The 20359-nt window shown below is 35.1% G+C and overlaps 2 protein-coding genes across 5 annotated transcripts in view; one reads left to right on the top strand and one right to left on the bottom strand.

Annotated features, from left to right (window-relative positions):
- The window catches only part of LOC148943454 (cytochrome c oxidase associated subunit FA4L3-like), a 153756-nt gene that overhangs the window by 54950 nt on the left and 78447 nt on the right, over nucleotides 1–20359 (bottom strand). For both annotated transcript variants that reach the window (XM_089101681.1, XM_089101682.1), the window contains exons 3-4: nucleotides 14942–15030; nucleotides 3073–3139 (exon numbers count right to left, since the gene is read on the bottom strand). In XM_089101681.1, coding sequence (XP_088957807.1) covers nucleotides 3073–3139; nucleotides 14942–15030 — 156 coding nt within the window. The remainder of the gene's footprint in view (nucleotides 1–3072; nucleotides 3140–14941; nucleotides 15031–20359) is intronic.
- The window catches only part of LOC148943455 (RNA-binding protein Musashi homolog 1-like), a 141459-nt gene that overhangs the window by 100021 nt on the left and 21079 nt on the right, over nucleotides 1–20359 (top strand). The window contains exon 1 of one of the 3 annotated variants that reach the window (XM_089101680.1): nucleotides 9208–9253. The exons of the other annotated variants lie outside the window; for them this stretch is intronic. Within the exon in view, the coding sequence (XP_088957806.1) occupies nucleotides 9234–9253 (20 nt within the window). The 5' untranslated portion in view covers nucleotides 9208–9233. Of the gene's footprint in view, nucleotides 1–9207; nucleotides 9254–20359 lie in introns of those variants that run through there. 3 annotated transcript variants of the gene reach the window in all.

Here is a 20359-nt window from a genome sequence, read left to right as displayed (position 1 = left end):
CATACCTTTGCTCAATCTCAATTTATAATCTTTAAAAATTTGTAAATCTAGTTTTAAATTTAGGAAAATAAACTGAAAAGGCCTAAAATTCCTCTGAAATGACAGGAATTGCATTTACAAAACCAAAGCCAATGGGAAATATCATAAACTCAACTTTAACCTTAAATGTTGTTTTTCAGAATTCAGACGGGTAATAGACCTGCCATTTATGCAATGTTATAACCCTTATAAGTAAGAAGAGGGGGTACTTTCCCATTATATGGGCCTTTACAAGGAAACCAGTCACGAAAAACCGTTTTTGACGGGTTAATTCAAGAGACGGCTACAGAGTAATGCAATCCATAGCGTAGTTTTCATTGCATATACGACATTTAAACTGTTGTTTTTGGGGTTTAGGGGGGGGAAAGGTACCTTGGTTAGGTTATGTTTTTAATATATGCTATGCTTTATCCCCCACCCCCCCCCCCTATTGTGCAAATATATAGCCCAAATTTGTTTATAAACTGTTATATATTTATTTTATTTTATTTCATTAGCATAACTTGACTGTTTAGAAAGGCCCATATAGTGGGAAAGTACCGAAGAGGGTATATATAGCAGCTTGGCAATACCTTCTCAGGTTACCTTTTTGGCTCTGGATTCATTCATGAAAGTTTCATTCACCTAAATCATTTACTTTCTGTGATAGCTAGAAGCCCCTAAGCTGGATTTTTACAAAAATGTGTAGAGGCCAGAGTCTTGCTAGTTTTCCCTATTTATCCGACTCTAAAAATTTCCTTATGAAAATTTAGCATGACTCCTGTGTTAACAGCAAAATCTGACCACAAAATTTATCAGCCTGGACTTTTTCCTATCTTTTGAGGTTTAAGTATAACAATTTTTTAGCATTTTATCAACCGATATTTAAACTTGGCAACGCATTTTTAACAGTTGTGAAGGTTTATATCAACCTTAAAATCTCCACATAGGGAGCAAATCCCTTCCAGAATCTATCTAGTACCTCCTTGAATTCATTTTACTGTACTGTTTTGTTTCTACCTTATTCATTTACAAGTCTATCCAGCACCTCCCTGAATTTTGGTACTTGCGCATTATAATTAAACCAGCGCTATAGACCCTACAAGGAAACTAGACACGAAAGCAGACAAACGGGTATTTGCTAGATAAATTGATGGCAAAGCTTGGTTTCTCATTGAGTGAACAATATTTAAACGATTGTTTTTTGGGGTTTAGGAGGGGGGAGGTACCTAGGTTAGGTTACGTATTAAATAGATTCTATGCTTACCCCCCCCCCCTCCCCCCTAATGTGCAAATATATAGCCCAAATTTGTTTCTAAACTATTATGTATTCATCCTATTTTATTTTATTTCATTAGCATTAACCAAACTTGACTTCTTTCGTGTATAGCGCTGGTTTAGTTATAATGCACAAGTACCTTTATTTTGCTGTACTGTTTCGTTTCTACCTCATTCATTTACAAAAGTCTATCCAACACCCATCCCCTGAATTTATTTTACTATACTGTGTCGTTTCTACCTCATTCATTTACAAAATCTATCCCACGCCCCCCCCCCTTAAATTCGTTTTACTGTACTATGTCGGGGCTACCTCATATTTTAAGTTGACAATATAGATTTTTGATAACCAAGAATTGGCACGTTTATCTCATTTTATATTTTAACATAAATCACTAGCGCAGTCTTTATGAAAATCACAGATCCGAAGGATACAGTCAATTTCATTTCGGAGAAAAAGCAGAAACTTCCCTGGGCTTTGTTCTTGGGAGATCTCAAATGGGCCTTGTAGCAAATTGTACCTGTCCTAGGGTTATCCATTGCTATTTTTAAAGTTAGAAAAACTATCAAATGAACCTGACAGTTTTTAGCCACTTAGAAAGAGAAATGCTAAAACAAGGGCTCCATGTTGTCTTGACAGAAATAAGTATGGGCGCCCATGTGGGTGCGGGGCTCCAGCCCCCCCCCTGGCTGAATGATGCTGCCTTGTATTTTATATTTTGTTTTGAGATTTCTATTATACAGCATTGGAAGTGCCGATTAGACCAGCTAAGCCCCCCACATCCCCCTAAAATTCAGCTTATGGGCGCCAATGGAGAGAAGTGACCTTATTGACCTCATTAAGAGCGATGCCACTGGGGGATTAGTTTGGTGAAATCTCCCCTCCGCTTTTTCACTTTAATACATAATTATGAAGTTTGTCATAATGTGCACAATTCAACGAATAATGAGAAAGCTGATTTCTTCTTAGAGAAAGGCTCCTTTCATAAAGGCAAGTTTTAACACATATATTGTATATTTGACGTTGTTAAATTGACTGTTTTTTTTTCATCTATTATATGACTCCTTAACTACCTCGAACTTTTTTTGTGTGCAAGAAGGGAGAGAGTCTTTTGGAGGGATACAAATTTGTGCATTCCTGCAATTGAATCATGATTAATATATTTACATGGTTTGAGTGAAAATAGTGGTTTTCACTCTTGCTTAAATGAAGTATATGTGCTGTTGCCTGATGGGGTGCATTTGTAGCTAATGGGTGCTTTACCGAGGCGCTCGAGGATTGAATTGTTTAGTCATTATAGTTTTCAAGGTAATTGTTTAAATGATTGTTTAAATGATTTAAATGAAAGCATAGCATATATTAAATACGTAACCTAACCTAACCTAGGTACCCTCCCCCCTACCCTAAACCCCCAAAAAACAACAGTTTAAATATCGTAAATGCAATGAAAACCACGCGTTGCATTGCATTTCTCTATAGCGGTCTCTTACAATTAACCTATCTTGCGGGTTTTTCGTGACTGGTATCCTCGCACAATATATAAGTGTCCATATAACGCACTCAATACCGATCTCTGTTTGTTAATGCGGGGCCTGGGTCTCGATCCTTGCTACTGCAGGGTCAATGGGGAAGAATGTTGTGTGAGGCTGGGGCTTTCGCGTCTGTTCCCACTACCTAATAGTACTTGTGCATGGCGGTGCTGAACTAGGACATGGTCAATTGTTATTTAACTTTTTAACCATGCCCGAACGGAATTAAATAAGTTAGCTACGTACCTTGTTTGGTTTTGGGTTCTCAAGGTCAACTCTTTGCCAGGGTGAAAGCTTTGCACTTTTGTTCACTCTAGAATAAATACACGAAATGAAATGGCATAAACGAAAACAGATATGTTTACTACCGTGTAGGAAGAGTAGTCCTGCTTTAGACTCCTCACCCTCCGGGAAAATGTAGGCAAAAAGATGAAAGAACTGAATACTTGTTATGCAAGACAAGAGTTAATAATTTTAATATATTTTTATAATTTTTCTTATATATTTTTTTACACTTAGCACAGGGTATTGATGCCACAATTGATTTTGGATGGGGATGGGTCTTGGCATGGCAGAAAATACCAATGTTCCATTGGCAAAAGGGTACTGGTGCGTTATATGGTCGCTTTTATATACTAATGAGAGACGAAAACCGCCAGACTGGCTATTTTCAAGAGACCGCTATTGAGAAATGGAATGCAAAGAATAGTTTTGATTGCGTTTACGATATTTGAAATGTTGTTTTTTGAGGTTTAGGGGGGGGGTACCGAGATTAGGTTGTGTTACGTATTCAATATATGCTATGCTTTAACCCCCCCCCCCCCTAATGTGCAAATACTTGGCCCAAATTTGTTTCTAAACTATTATATATATATTCATCCTGTTTTATTTTTTTTATTAGCATTAACCAAACTTGACTTTTTGGAAGTGACCATATAATGCACCAGTACCGGCAAAAGCACATTATGTAATAATTATCCGAAGATATGAAAGAGAAATCGCGAATTAGCAGTGTATCTTTTTTTTCTTTTTTTTTTTTTTTTTAATTTAGCGTCTTGTCTCTAGTTACACTAATTTCTAAGTTAATTTTGATCGTATATTGAATGATTGAATGTCGATTATAGCTAAATGGCGGCACAAACATATTGCATGCTAAAGCGAGGCGCCACTTCTTGAATTTTGGAAATTAATTTGTTAATTCATTTGGTGTGACTTCTATGTGAAGATCCAAACACTAGAACCCTCAACCGTTTGAGCCCTTTGAAGTAAATCTTGTGTGATTATATTTTCCAAGGAAAATAGTTTCTGTCTCTTTTCCTTCGAAATCTCAAGAAGGATCGTCTCATGCTACTTAGAAACACAGTTAATCAATTTTCCATTTATTTCCCAAACGATTTGTATCTACAATTTGTGACGAGCTTGACCCTTCTGAAACAACGAAAATAAGTGTTGAATAATTTTGCAGCTTTGAACGCTTCTCCCACTCACCTAGAAAATTCTTTGGCATTTTGTTCGCTCTTCAAGTATTATATTTAAAAAAACAAGTTTTTTTTAACTGAAAGTAAGGAGCGACATTACAACTTAAAACGAACAGAAATTATTCCGTATATGAAAGAGGCTGTCCCCTCCTTAACGCCTCGCTTTTTACGCAAAAGTGTTTTATTGTTTTAAAAAATAAAGTTGTGAGACAGAGCCAAACTTCAGCGTAAAGAGCGAGGCGTTGAGGAGGGGACAGCCCCTTTCATGACGGAACAATTTCTATTCGTTTTAAGTTTTAATATCGCTCCTTACTTTCAGTTAAAAAACTTGTTTTTTTTTATTTAATTTTTGAACGTTTTTGAATTAATGCAGCTTTAATTTTGGCTCACCGTACATGAATAATTAAAACGAAATTTGTGTATTAATTTTACCTTTTTTGGCTAAATGGCTTTCTCGAAATTTTGTTCTGACGTAACTTACGAATTAACTTACGAAACGAACTTGAAGTTCGCTCTCTACGCTAAAGTTCGAATTTTAAAAAGGGCACTAGAACTTTTAATTTCCGTTCGAATGAGCCCTCTCACGATACTCTAGGACTATTGGATCGATACGATCACCCCTGGAAAAAAAACAATAAACACACGCATCCGTGATCTTTCTTCTGGAAAAAAAAAAAGAAATTCCACATTTTTGCAGATAGGATCTTGAAACTTCTATAGCAGGGTTCTCTGATACGCTTAATCTGATGATGTGATTTTCATTAAAGTTCTATGACTTAGGGGTTGTTTCCCCCTTTTTCAAAAATAAGGCAAATTTTCTCAGGCGCGTAACTTTTGATGAGTAAGATTAAATTTGATGCAATTTATATATTTGAAATCAGCATAAAAATGTAATAGTTTTGATGTATCTATTGGTATCAAAATTCCGTCTTTTAGAGTTTCGATTACTATTGAGCCGGGTCGCTCCTTGCTCACAGTTTGTTACCACGAACTGTTTGAAAAATCCGAAGCACTGTCACTGATACAAACGTTTATCTTGTCAGCTACAAGCTTACTGCGTATTTAAAAACGTTCTCAATTGCATTTTTAACTGCTTCGAAACTAAATAAAGTCCTTCTTTGCAAACAGAAAAAGGTTTGAAGGAACAGATAGTAAGTAATATGTTTAGTCGTAAATTGCACAAAATTTTAAAATTGAATGGATATTTTCATAATTTAGACTATGCTGTAAATAACCGATATACGTCGTTGACCATGACGTATTTTATGCATAGAAATAGGCCTAGAACTTGGAATGGCCAATGAAGGATCTAGGGGTATGTGCGCCTATAATGGGGGGGGGGGGTAGAGGGGGGTTCCAGCCCTCCTGGTGGAAGGATGCTGCCTTATATTTTTATATTATTGTTTTGAGATTTCTATTATACAACATTGGAAGTGCCGATTAGACCAGGTAAGCCCCCCCCCTCTAAAATTCAGCTTATGGGCTCCCATGTCTAGGGGGGTAGATCATCCCCTTGTTTTGGTGCAGTATATTTTTATGAAGTCTTTATTTACGTTGACATGAGTAGTAACGTCAGTTAACGAAAATTTTGGTGAAGAAAGGGGAGGGCAAAATTTATTTTTCAAATTTTAGGGGGAGAAACTTATCTTTTATAATTTTTCAGTGAGTACCAGAAAGGTATTTTTCAATGAAAATGTATATTTCAAAATCTAGGGGGTCTGACACCACTGGATACGAGACTGTAAAGGTGTTGCAATTTCTGCCGCCAATCCCTTAATCCTATACCCTGGATCCATCACTGGGACTTAAGTACATTTTTTCGTGTCTTCAGTTTGTGATTTTGATTTAAGTTTTTGTTATAGATATAATGCAAACAATTTTAATAAAGGCGCCTAGATTTGTTTAACAAGTAGTATTATCTATCCGGCAGAAGACTGTTCTAATGCATAACCAGCAGGCGGGATTCAAGGTCGTATCCAGGGAAGGGGTGGTGGGGGGGTGGTGGTAGGGGGTTTGACCCCCCCCCCTCGAAATGTTCGTCTGACTCGTTAAAATGTATTACAAATGAATATAAATAATTTTTTTTGCAGTTTTTTTTTTGCGTAACCCGCACCCCTGAAAAGATTCTTGTGTAAAATGCTCCCGAAAAAAAAAAATTCCTGGAAAAGGCCCTGGCGGGATTACACATCTACGGGCGCTATACATTCCCCAGAAGTCTTATGATTTGAAATATATTTTTAGTGATTTTCATATCATTTGCCCTTTTCGTTCCGAATTTAGCACGCTCCGAAAATATACCCCCGTTTGTTTTTAAACACAAGTATAAATTTCCAGATAGGACTTTTGAGTTTCAATTAATAATTTTTTGTAACAAGCTGCTTCGAGATTGTATCGTAGGTTTGAAATAGCTTCTCTGAAGAGCTTTTACAAGATATATATATATATACCTTTGTGGTCTAGGAAAAAGGGGCTAATACCTATATTGAATGATTCAGCATAATTAAGATCCTGGAAGTGTAAAAACTACCCAAAACAGGAACTTATTTTTGCAAATGATTTCAAAGCAGCCTCTTAATTTAGCATTATTGTTTCACCCTTTTTTTTCCAAAAACTGGCATGAAGGCTTCCCTAGGAAATTGGGCAACTGTGGTCCTAAAAACGCACTTGTCGTGTTTCTGACTCCTTTCCCCTAAGATAAAGGAAGGGGTTGGGTGCTTCCACAATGTAAATAGTCTTTTAAGCCATGAAATAGCCAAAGTCCTGGTTTCTTTGTGCCACAGTTTATATAATTATCCAGTAAGTTTACCGCAAATGATTTCTGGCTCTTCATTCTCGGTGCGAACAAAAAGCTCCTCCCACTTATTTCTGCACTTATTGTCCACTTATTGGTTGAGCCGGCCAAGTGGTTCTGTCAGTACTTGTTCCGTAGGTGAATATTCTTTGTCTACCCGTGAAAAGGTCTAATGCCGCTTATGTTTATATCTGCAAAAACGTTCTTTGGAGCACTCGCACCTCGGTCCGGGTTTTTATAATGGGTGAGATAGGGAAAGATCATACTGGATAATTGTATAAACTGTAGTTTGTGCCTTTTCGCTTGTTGCCATTGTGCAACAATACTGCTTTGAAAAAAAAAAGACATAAAGATTGATTCTTTTCTAGAAGTTGGACCCGTGTACGTTTATGTAGTTTTTGGTTCCTTAGACAAAATGGAGAATAAAAACCCTTCTGGTAGCCCAGGGTGTTCCTCCTTCATGTTTTTGGGCCGAAGGACTTTGAAAAATACTCGTTTTGACCCCCTTCCGGGAAAAACATCTCGTAACCGGGCCCCCTACCTCTAATCGTTTAGCCTCTGTGCCTCTATGTTGACAACTAATACAAGGACTTGTGACCTTATTTTGACTCAGTTGGCGGGAGGAAGGGGCCAAGTAGGGTAATCTGTTTTGGGCCTGACCGAAACCCGAAGGGGATTCTCTATCATGAGTGGTTTTATGCACGGTCTAGTCTCACATGCCGTATTGGACTATTAGAACCCCTTTTATGTTTTAACTACAGTGCTTCGTTTAGAAAGTATACCCTATATTATTTATTACTGACAATGATTGTGTATTTAGCATAAGTTGGTACCCTGCATACGGGAGTTGCCTTTTGGCTCGCTCCCTCAAAATCTCAGTATTTATGTGGATTCTAATCACGTTGTATAATGTCTATACAGTTTGGGCTACTTTTGATGCCTTTTTCAAAGCAGTACCTCCGTCCTCATCCGAGAATTTTTTTTTGTTCGTGCCTGTGCATGCTATGCCTCAAACAAAGAACGATTTATGTGGCGTTTCCCAGGAAGGTGATTTGGGAGGCATGTTTTCAAAAGCACTTACGTTGTCTAGGGTTTTGGCAAGAGGTGTCTTCCCTCCCTTATTGTGCCTAAAGATAGAACTCGTTTTGACATTGTGGTTTAAGGGTTCATTATTATTTTGGTGCATGCTGTCAAAATGTTATAAATAAATTTTGGGACTTATATTGCTGTGCTAGACAATACAGAGACAAATGCAAACTTTAGCAAAACAGAGGGGTGGTGGTAGTGATAAATTTAAGAAAAGCACCGCAAACTAGAGAATTATGGAATATATAAAAAAAGTACTTGTCGGCTATTAGAAACGCATTAGTGAATCACGCTTAGGTTACATATGAGAAAACCGGTTTCATAGCTACAAAAACAAGTGATGGTGATACAATGCATTGGACTTTGAAAGAATACATTGGACTTGAATAATTTGGACTATATATTTGTATATTAGGGGTGGGGGTTAGGTCTCCATAATTTTGTTTCTAAAGTATTATTTCATTTTTTTTTTTTTTTTCATTAGGATTAACCTAATTCAACTTTTTAGGTGTTTCCAATAACCGACAAGTACAAAAAAAAAAATATGTGGAAAATTGGAAGGCTCGAGAGCTTGGGGGGGGGGGGGATTGACATTTGAACCCCTAGAAATAATGAGCTAGTTCCTTGAAACTCAGAAAAATATCCATAAGAATGAAAGTGCTGGTTAATTACGCGTAGATATGCATAGGTCAAACGTTTAGGAGATGGGGGTGTGGAGAAGATACCGAAACCTTAGATGCATTTTTAGGCCACTATTTTTTTTGTAATTTCCCTGGAAAGGGAAAAGAATAGTGGTGTAGTTTTGGCAAAGTGGGGATGAGCCAGAAACACCTTTGAATCTTAATGACATTTGATTTAAGAGGACGTTAATTACAAATGTCACATGTCAGAGGGGAAACCTTTTCCGCTGGCGGGGACATCGTATTTTTGTTGTTACTGCAATGGCTTCCTGGATTTCTTACGGTTTCGTCAATCATTCACACATTTCAGTTTCGAGGGTTCATCAGTAGCCTACACATAACGAATTTGAAGTGTCTTATTGCTTGAATATAATGAAGCGGCATTCCAAAGGGTATGTATGTCTTATTACGGGCTACAAAAATAAATAAAAATTATATAATTTTAACCGGTATAATGTCCAGCTAGCAACTCTGTCTTGCGCTTCCGCTGCTTTTCTGTTAATTTCGCCGTGATTTTTTTTTTGGAATGGTACCAAAAAGCAGGCTTAAATCGAAACGGAGTCTAATTTGAATTTTTATAATCTTTGGACTCTATTTTAAGCTGATTTCAACCAACATTAAAGCAATTGAGTTTTTATGAAAAACTAAAATTGTCGCTAGAAATCATGGATTTTAGAAAATAAATATCAGACACTAATAATCGTTATACCGCGAGTTTCTTTGGCAAAGCTGTAGTTTTCCCCACTGGATTGTTGAAGCTGTGGCATTCGCAAAAAGTGATTAGTATCTAGTTAAATTGAGGTCATATTCACAAGGACTCGAGTTTTCAAACCCCCCACTCATCCTACTCCATATATTCCCCCACCCCAAATCCCACATTCAAAATTGAAAAATATGTGGAAGATTGTGCGCAAAGGAGTGTTTTAGAGTTGGTTAACAAAGACCAAACTACGTTTAAAAGAAAAGCTGTCAGCTTAAAGATCAAAATCACTTAACAGTCTCGTTTATAGGGATTTGTTTAACATCTTCTGACTAAAATTTAGAAATTTAGAATTTAGTGATATTTTAGCGAGGTGTTTGCAACTCTCCAGCCCATGGCGGGGCGCTATTTGTTTTGCCATCCCATGCTTCTTCATGACGTGCATCAGTTGGTGTGTGCGATTTTTCAGTGGGTATCCTCTCGTAATTATACGAGCGTTTCCAGTGTTTTCGTTTATTTTTAGTAAAGTTTTACTTTGCATATAAATAATTTGTGAAGATAATAAACCATACTATGGTCTTACGAAAACTTAAGACAATGTGACTACTTACTGCAAACCATATATAAACTAACCATGACATTTACTCAGTTAAATGCACTCATAATTCTTAACTGCGTATAAATATAAATGCAAGTAACTAATTGATGAAGTTTCTTTTTCTTTTCGTACTACATCAACTAGAAAACCTATTTGATTATTCGTGAGATCATTAAAGCTGTATGTTATTATTTTTATTAGGTTATTTAAAAAAACGTATAAAGGTAGGTGTCTAACTCCATTGAAGAATCTAATTGTTTTTACTGGATTTTAAAGTGTCAAGGACTTCAAAATATTTTCTGTCATGCCTAAAAACCATGATTTTCTCAAAAAAAATTTTGGTTGTCTCACTACTAAGTGTATCACTAGACTAAAAATTAAATTTGTATAAAGTTAAATAATTTGTTCAATTAAATACAAATAATTAGTTCAATTGAATTTTAATAATTGGTTTTAAAATTGTCAACGCCTATCGCCCGTAAAAGTTCAAACGATAACAATATTTTGACATAATGTCAATTAAACCTTCAAAAAAGGCTATACAGCTTCTTAAGCTATTTGATTTCGTATATCTTGCTTAGCCTTTACTGATTTATCATCCGTGTTTTTCTTTCTTTATTTTTTATTATTTTTGGTACTTGTCAATTAGCTGGAACCCACGCAAGAAGTCAAATTTGGTTGATGCTAATGAAATAAAACAAAATATGATGAAAATATAATAGTTTAGAAACAAATTTGGGCTATATATTTGCCTATTAGGGGGATGGGGGGTAAAGCACAGCATATATTAAATGCGTAACCTAACCTAGGTACCTTTTCCCTCCCCCCTAAACCCCCCAAAACAAAAGTTTAAATATTGTAAACGTAATGACAAACCACGGTTTGCAATCCAATTCTCTATTGAAAGAAACCCGTTTGGCTAGTTTCTTAAACATCTTCCGTATACAATATATCGCATGGGTTCCAGCTAATTGACAAGTACCTTATTTTTTTCATTTGGTGCCCATTACTATAAAACATTACGTAACTGCATACTGAGGTCCTTCATTTAAAGTTGGATCTTTTCTAGCTTTTAAGATGTATTTGTTTGTGCAAGTTTCCACTTAACCAATTCATACAATTACATGTCATTTTCACTGTCCTCGGTACTTCGATGCTGCTTTTATAATTTTTATTGTACTGTTCATTAAAAGAATACACACACGTGGGGAGATATCCCACTTCATCGAAAAATATAATTATTTTTCTTAGATTTTAAGACATTTGTTTTATGCGCGGTATCCATGATATATTTATTTTAATTTAATTAACTCACAAAAAGTTTAAATACAATAATCAATATGATTCACCCAAAACCAAACGGTTGACGTGGGGTGAAACAGGTAAAAAAATACATATAACGTCATTTAAATTCACTATAATAAGAAAGAAAGAAAGAGAGAGAAAAAAAAGAAGAATAATAATAACAATACTACAGGGACAGCAACTACATACCATATTCATGTTGTGGGGTCGCACTCACAAACCAACAAGCAATTACAACTTAATTTAAATTGAATTAAATTAATTCACCTCCAAAACAAACAAAACTAGAATTCATACTTACTTAATAATTTTTCTTTCAATTTTGCTTTAAAACCACTAAAATTTTCTAGTTTCTTCATGTATACCCTTTATAAAAAAAGAAAACGTGGACCTGGCAGACACTATAGGTGGAGTATAATAATAATTTTTACCCCTAGTATTTTACCGTGCAGTATATTTTCTATGTTGAAATAATGTTATGTGCAGACTAATGTTAGGCCTTATAAATGTCTCAGATACCACTTTTTTCCAACAGTTCTGGCGACATGGAACCCGAAATCCCTTTTATTTGTAGATAGGCCACAGTCTTGGATATGGGTTGTTTCCTCTCCTCTTATTGACCTTCTAAAAACCCTTTTTCCTCTAAAATACTGCGTAGATGACGGTAAAATACATAGGATTAAATCTAAAATTGATTTTATTTGACTTGTCACACCGTTTAAACTGAGGCGCCGTTTCATATCGGATTGGCTTCGAAAAAGGAACAGAAAATTATTGGTTGATCGATCAAGCACACTTCGACAGCTTTTACTCTCTTTTATTCATCCCAAAATAAAACGAAGCTAAAACGCTACGCTTTCATTATTCAGATAACGGTTGAAGCGACATGTGTCTAATTATCTAAATTATTTTGTTGACATGGCGATTTTTTTTTAAGACATGCCTTTTTACCTGTAGATTGTAACAATTTAAAGAAAAAAAAATTAGCGAATGAGAAAGTTGAATAACTAGTTTTTGAGGTTCGGTAGGAACAAATCCTCCACATGCCAGTTCCCAGTTGTCTATGTCGACACTCAAGAGTCAAGACTAGTCGCTCCTTCGGAATCGAAAAACTAAATTCGATATCAACTTTTTAGTATCTCTTACATTAAAGTTATTTGGTTGTTGTATAGGAGGACGGTTTGAATCAAGATTTTTTGAAAGCAGTCATTTTGGGCGTGTCAATTCAAAAGATTTTATGTGATTCTTTTTTCTGAAGAATATTTATAGCTCTGTGTTTAGCGAAATGCGCCACATCAATTGGTATAATTCGCGTTCCTACTTCTTATGTGGCCTCAATAGGTTTTTTCCCAAAGTTTGTGTATGTCCTTTTCCTGGATGCACAAACAGCTGGAATTTGAACATTTGGTATAATTTTATTTCTTATCTTCGAAGCTAGTACTGCTCGTCCATAACAATTAAAAACTCGAAACGTAGTTCCAGTTTTTTGCGTTTTTTCTGTTTCTCTTACATTTGAAGCTAAGAAAAACTGTTTTCTTAATTTGGGTAGAAGGGGCAGTTACCTAGGAATGTATTTGGAAGGGCATGAATTCGAAGCAAATAAAAAAAAAAAAAAATTGATGGATATAGGATTTATAAGAAATCATAGGAAAAATCGCTGGATTTTTGGAGGGGCCAGGTGCCCAAATACTCCTCCGGATATACATACGTTTCTTCTACTAAGGTTTCGTCAACACCGTTGCACAACAATTTCTAGCTCCGGATAAATAAACTTGGCCTTTCATTGGAGCTAATGAAAAAGATATGCACGTTTTCTTTTCTTTTTGAAATCACTTATGGACCCTTGAAGCCACGTGTGCCTTTTGCAACTCGGAGATAGCATTAGCATACAATAATCAATTTATCAAAGGTTAAAAAGTGACGGTGCAAATTCTTTTATCTTTCTTTTTCTTTTGAGTCTGATTGTCAAGGTGTTGCCGTTGTTGTATTCATGCTTTTACGAATTAAAAAGGCCAAACGGTATTTATGTATTATCCAGAACACACTCAAGAAGTAAAGTTAGGTTAATTATAATGAAATATACAAAAAAATGATGAAAATATAATTCTTTAGAAACAAAACTATGGAAACTTCAGCAAAGAATTATAGAAAGCAGGCAGCATAGAACGTATTAAATTAAATGCCTAACCTAACCACCTCTATATGTCAAATATTTAATTAAAATATAACTGCATTGTATGAGAAAGACGTTTACTCAGATCAAACAAAACAAACTTCTCGAGTGTGTTCTGGATAATACGTAAGTACTGGATATATAATAAGTAAGGTGTGGACGGTCCCCTTTAAATTGTTGTGATTTTATGTTTTTCTCCATACTTTCATACAAATTTCTCAAAATGTACTTTTGTTTTGGAGAATTCTGCCATCGAAATTTGTCACCTCCGGAAAAAAACTGCGCACATCTATGGTATTGTCTTTCAATCGTAAATATTTTTAATCCCCAAATACGCTTAACAATAAAGTTAGTTGCTACAATACATTTGCACTAAATAATATATAACTAATTTTAGTCATTTAATGTATTTTTAATCCCGCTTTTCTCATTATAAAGCTTCAGTTTTCTATTGATCAACCTGGTTGATTTTATGGAAGTACCATATATTTTTGAGCCCCATAAAATAGTTTACAGGACAACTTTATAACCAGTTACCTTTTTATTAACGCCATGAGTGGCCCATAAGGGTGGTACTAATTGGGTGTCAAATATTGAAGCGAGTTTTGTACACTCAACATAGCAATGTCCCGCCACGCCAGAAACTCAGTGCTTTCAAAAAGTGCAGAATTAGTCTGTTGTAGTGGTCTCTTGTTGTCGTAAGATGTCTTCGATTCTCACAATCTTTATTTTCTAACATTTATAAAGCTCGATACGGTGACTGATTTTGTAGCAGTGATTGTAATCCCCTGAGAATATTTGATTGTCTTACGTTAACGTTAAGAGTAAAGGAAAATCATTTAACTTCTTCCTGTTGTTTTTTTCAACTTTTACCAAATTTGATCATACTTGTAGAAAATTGACCAAATAATTGTTTACTGAAAGATTACAGGGGTGCCAATTGGGGAAGGGGTATTGCCTCCTATATTTTGATATTTTCATTGAAAAACACTTTTTTATATATTTGCATTAAAATTCGAAAAAAACAACAAATTGTCCACCCCCTAGATTGTGAAAAAAGACATTTTAACCCACCCCCCCCCCACCCATTCTCTTCTAAATTTTCCTGGATTGACGCCCTGAATGAATAACTGAACTCAACCAATTTAATTTGGATCCTTTACTTTGATACCAGTCTCTCAAAAAGTACTTTCCTGGATTTGATTAATTCTAATGCTACTCGTCATTTCTGTAACAGGGCATAAAAAAGTGTTTCTTTCAATATGTGTTAATATATTTAATTATTTACAAGGTTTTATACTCACACTACATCATCTTTCGTAAAGAGGGCGTACAACGCAAAACTGACCACTCCAGTAATTGCAACCCCCATGATGCCAAGCAAAGGATAGACCTGGAAAAATGGAAGAAAATAAAGTTCAAAAGAACGATAAGGTGTGGTTAATAGGTAGTAGAAGTTGGAGGTAGAAAATATCACCTCACGTTATGTAGACTCGAATTGGAATATTTAGATTGGTAGTATTTTCTATTGAGCTGAACATCGATACGGCTGTATCAGTCTATGGTGGTAATAACACAATATACCGTAGTAATAGATTAATTAATTGATCTATGCTGTAGTATTAACAAGGCTGTGCTCAGGAACTCATATTTGGAGTGTGGGCCTCCATAATTCCAGTTTTTGTAAGACGAAAATACCAAGCAGTCAATTGAAATTTACATGCACTCTCAGCTTAGGATTGTTTACTTAGCTGTATGTGTCGGGGGGAGGAGGTGGCATGCTCAGTGACTGAAAAGTAATTATTTGAATCCATGTACAACGAACATATCGAAAAAAAATATTTTCATTACCCCCCCCCGGGTCTGTTTACGTAGGATGATACCTTCCTATAATTGTCAGTTTCATCAACAAAATTCTTAATACTCTATTAATAACTGTAGTAATTAACCTCCAACCCTGAGACCAATCCAAAATACCCCCCCCCCCCTTACTAATTACCAAAATGTATGATTTTTGGCGGTTTGAGAATTCACTTTAAAAAAAGAGAAAATTATTTTATCTCTTGTGTCGTTTTTGTGGGAGGATCTGGGGGAATTCCCTGGTTCCTCTTGAGCGCAGCCTTGAGTATTGATGTAGAATTGTAATTATTTTGTTTAGTTGCCGAAAATTTTTCCTGCTCTGAAAATTTGTTCGGCTGTATTTTTTATTTATTTATATCTTTTTTCCGTTTTAGTTTCCAAAACTTTTGAGTTAAATTTTCTTTTCAAGTGTTACAGGCTTAAAAAAATATGGTATATGTATAGTTATATATGGTAAAATTTGTAATTTCGTGGACGTTCTGAATCAAAAGATGGTAAGAGCCAAGAAATGATGATGCTTACACAACTAGAAATATCGCTTAGAAAGTCACAGTTACCAATACAGGCTTTAAAGACGGAAAAAAAAAACTGAAATGGGGCGTGAAAATCATTCCGAAACTGTTCAATGTCCATGACTGGCAGAAAAAAATAATCTAACAAGCCGGGCACCTAAGCCTCGTCATCTGATCGAACGGCCACGTTGAGTTGGGTTCTAGCTTTTTGGTGTGTTAGCAGGACGGAGATTTCATTGCATATTAAACGGCAACGTTTTCTCTGCACAAATTGTGCTTTATAAGGGCTGACCATTCCTTATTTGTGCTTGGTGCTTTAAAAAAGTTTAAGAAATAATGTTTCGAAAACTTGCACTCAGTCTGACAGTGTTAATCTGTTACATCAAGACCTATGCACAAAGCAAAAAAAAAACGCAACTTCTCTCCAGCCCTTAAATATCATTCTAATTTATTCTCACTGTGAATTGGGGTTTCGGTAAAGCAAATGTTCCAATGGCCCTATATTGCCACGTGTTACTTAGGAATCTCATCTTAAATATAAAAAGAGAAACATTAGATGCGATGACTTTATCAATAGAACGAGCTCGGGAAAAAATTCTTTCTAATGAAAGATAAAAATTCAAAATGGCTATATATGGCAAAATTGGGATGAAACTTGAAAACAGCTGAGAAACAGAACTTTAAAACTGAAGTTCAGTAAAGGAGAAGTTACTTTTTTCTAAACTTCAGTGGCATAAAGCGTTTTTTTTAGTTATTTTTTCCTGAGATTGTTTTTAAGTTTCATTTCCTTCAGATGTAGGATATTTTTTCACAGATTTAAGGCCATTGATACCTTAAAGCAGTGGTTCTAAAACTGGTACGCGTACCCTTTAGGGGTACGCAAAATTGTTTAGGGGGTACACGGCCGGCCAAAAAAAAAAACAACCCTTTAACTCTAGGAGTGGCAATTTTATTTATATGTTAGCTATAGTTTACTTAGTACCGGTAGAAGGGATATCTAAAATGGTTCTGTTCGTAAAAGTGGGTGCAGTTTCTAAATAAGTTTGAGAACCACTGCCTTAAAGAATCGCTTTGTCTCATCTATTATAAATTTTTTTTAGTTTTTTTTTTTTTATAATTGACTCGGCGGTCCTGCCATAACTTGTAGACCTTGAATGAGCTATCTGAGTAAACGACAGAAAACTAAAAGCAGTCAGCCGCCTTCCCAAGAGTTCTAGAAAAACCAGTAACTTCCCCTTTTTGTGCCAGAGATACAGGCATTCAGGTTTTTATCAAACTTATGTCATGGGAAAGTCTGAATTTTGTTTTATCTGTTAAACGGAGCAGTTTTATTTTTAAAGTTCAGGAAAGGCTTGTCCCTAAATATGTCTTAGAACAACTGCTTGGAAAACGTTGAAAATTAGCCAAAATGAAATATCACCTGTACAATTTGAGAGTGTTGAGAGTTCCCTGTGGTGCTACCCCCTTTGATTGAAAACCTTGCTGACACGGGGATATATTATTTGTGCTGTAGGTACATTGAATACACAGCAATTTGCTTATCAATTAATAAAAGACTATATATTTCTTTCTTTTAAATTAGTCTTTCGTTAGCTTTTCGAACTATCGACACGTTATAGATCCCCTATCAATTTTACCAAAATTTATGGAAATATCATTTGAGTAATTTGACTGCTTTGGGAGTTCCCTGTGATACTGGGAAAATTCGCTAAGGGGCCCTTTGTCTTTGAGACGGCCAGCCTACGCTTAGGCTCGGAAAATGATTATTTAGGTATCAAATTACCGTAATGCGGTTGTGCGGTTGCGCTAATACTAAATTAATTGATTCTTTTTCAAAGGGATATTTGAATAAGTACTCTATTAAATAGATTGATGTCGATAAATTGCTTTAACTTGAATTCCTAAGCCATATTTGTGTTTCAAACCCTTTATTTCAATTTACCATCTTTTACATACCATCTTTTGAATTACTATAGCCGAGTTGCTAGAAGCAAAATTGTAGTCTAAGAAGTATTTTAACTTCTACTTTATGTTTTACGTAAGATACTGCCCCCCCCCCGTTTTTATTAAAAGTTTCTGGATTGTTGCCAAGCAGTCGGTTTAGTGGATAAAAACTAGCATTTGCTTGCTCTTAAATTCAACATCTGGCAATTTTTCGTTCATCATGATGTTTGAATTGACAACAAAAGTAAAAAATCATTTTGATTTATTGCTTGTATTCAATTTGCACTGCTTGCTTAATGTTATTTTTCAAAAGACTGACCATAATCTTATGTAAGGTCGGATTGTTTTATTTGAGTTCAACTAAAATTGTTCAATCCGTTTGTTGTTATTTCATTAAAAAAATGGAATACAGATATATCAAAGCCTTATCGTCTCGAACGAATTGCTGTTCTCAAGGGGAAAATAAACAGGGTAGTGTTTGTGTCACTTGGATCCTTCTGATTTACATAGTCTTACTGATTCTCTCTGAGAACATCTTAGTTTTCTTATAAAGCATTGAGATTATTACGAGATCGAAAAGAGTTAATTCAAATACAAATGCAAGCATCCATTTCTTTACGATTATTTCATAATATGGCTTGCGAAAAATTTCCCTACCCCTTCCCCAATGCTCATATGTTTGAGCTATCAAAACTTGACAAGTGGGGAAATTGGTACTTTCCCATTATATGGGCATTTCTAAAAAGTCAAGTCTGGTTAATGCTAATGAAATAAAATAAAACAGGATGAATATACAATAGTTTATAAACAAATTTGGCTATATATTTGCACATTAGGGGGGGGGGGGTAAAGCATAGCATATATTAAATACGTAACCTAACCTAATCTAGGTACCTCCCCCCCCTTCCCCCCAAAAAAACAGTTTAAGTATCGTATACGCAATAAAAACCACGCTATGGATTGCATTACTCTGAAGTCGCCTCTTGAATTACCCGTCAAAAACTGATTTTTCGTGACTGGCTTCCTTGTAAATACCCATGTAATGGGAAAGTACCGGGAAATTTAATTCAGTAAAAAGCGCATCTACGCCATTTGCTTCGAACAACTACAATTTTTGACTTCTGTTTTAACTAACGACATTCTTAATTTGTTAATCGTGCAATAGTGACTCTGCTAATGGGAAATGTTGGCAATTTCAAAAAATGTCTAAATATGGAAAGTAAAAGAATCCCTGAGTCACATACGTATTAGTTTTTGGGGGAGGGGTACGGAAAAAAACGTAGCAAAACTTGTTTATATCCATTTTCGTTACGTTTTTACGAGTCGGATAAAAACTTCCGCATGGGGTTTCAAAATCTGAAACCCCCCACCTAGTCCCTGAGCCTCAAGAATCTTCATGGGAGGAGGTGAAGTACAAAATCGTAAATTCCCACTGACGTACATGTCTGTCCCTTTACTATCTGTATTTTTGTGACCAATTTTTTAATAACAACCATTTAGGCTTTGGACCCCGCCTGGCCTCATTAAACCTACATAGCCTGACCTACATAGCACACTGAGGAAAATTACGATTCATCATACTGGCTTTAAGAAGCTTTTCTACATTTCTTGTAGTGACCTTCTTAGTTTTCAGATTTCAAAAGCCGTATGTTAGGCTCAGAAATTTGTCATCAAAGCTTTCTGCAATGACCATTTGACTACAGAGAAAAATACAGTTTGCTATTAAAAAATGTTTTTACTCAAGCGCTTTTCGTTATTTTACTTAATTTATTATTTATTTTACGTTATTTTATTTTAATATATATATAATATTAAATAAATAAAGAGGATAAAAAGCCGAAATTTCCGTAAGGACCTCTGCCAAGCTCTCTTCAGTGCTCAAAAAAAAGGGAGAAGAAAAAACTAGCCTTTGGAAGTAAATTCATCAGAAGAAACGTTGAATCAAACAAACAAATAACCAGGCCAAAATAAATGAAAGGCCGTTCATCAATTAATTATACAATTTATTTATATAATTATATATTTTATTCAACTATATTATCTAATTCACAGATCTAGTTCATAGTTAGAAAATTGTCATGGCTAGAATGTGATGTGCAGGATGGCAGATCTCCTGGGCTTTTAAATCCAAATTAATCCAAAAAGATTCAAATGCACGTTAAAAATAAGTTTCAACGATTAGTTTACAGTTATAGCTACTATTCTGTTAAAGTGTCTACAATTATAATATAATTATTATATATTATATAATATAATTATCATATATATTATATTATAATATAATAATTTATTTATTTTAATACATATTTAATATAATTTACGTTATAAAATATATTAATATATTTTACGTTATTTTACCTACTTAATTTAATATTTCATACAAAAGAGCCGTTTAAGTTTTGCGTT

Source organism: Artemia sp. Qi Xiang Cuo, chromosome 15 (assembly GCF_049724085.1).
Source record: "Artemia sp. Qi Xiang Cuo chromosome 15, ASM4972408v1, whole genome shotgun sequence".
Lineage (NCBI taxonomy): Eukaryota > Metazoa > Arthropoda > Branchiopoda > Anostraca > Artemiidae > Artemia > Artemia sp. Qi Xiang Cuo.
Note: the sequence above shows the minus strand (reverse complement) of the source record. Positions and strands in the feature narration are given on the sequence as shown.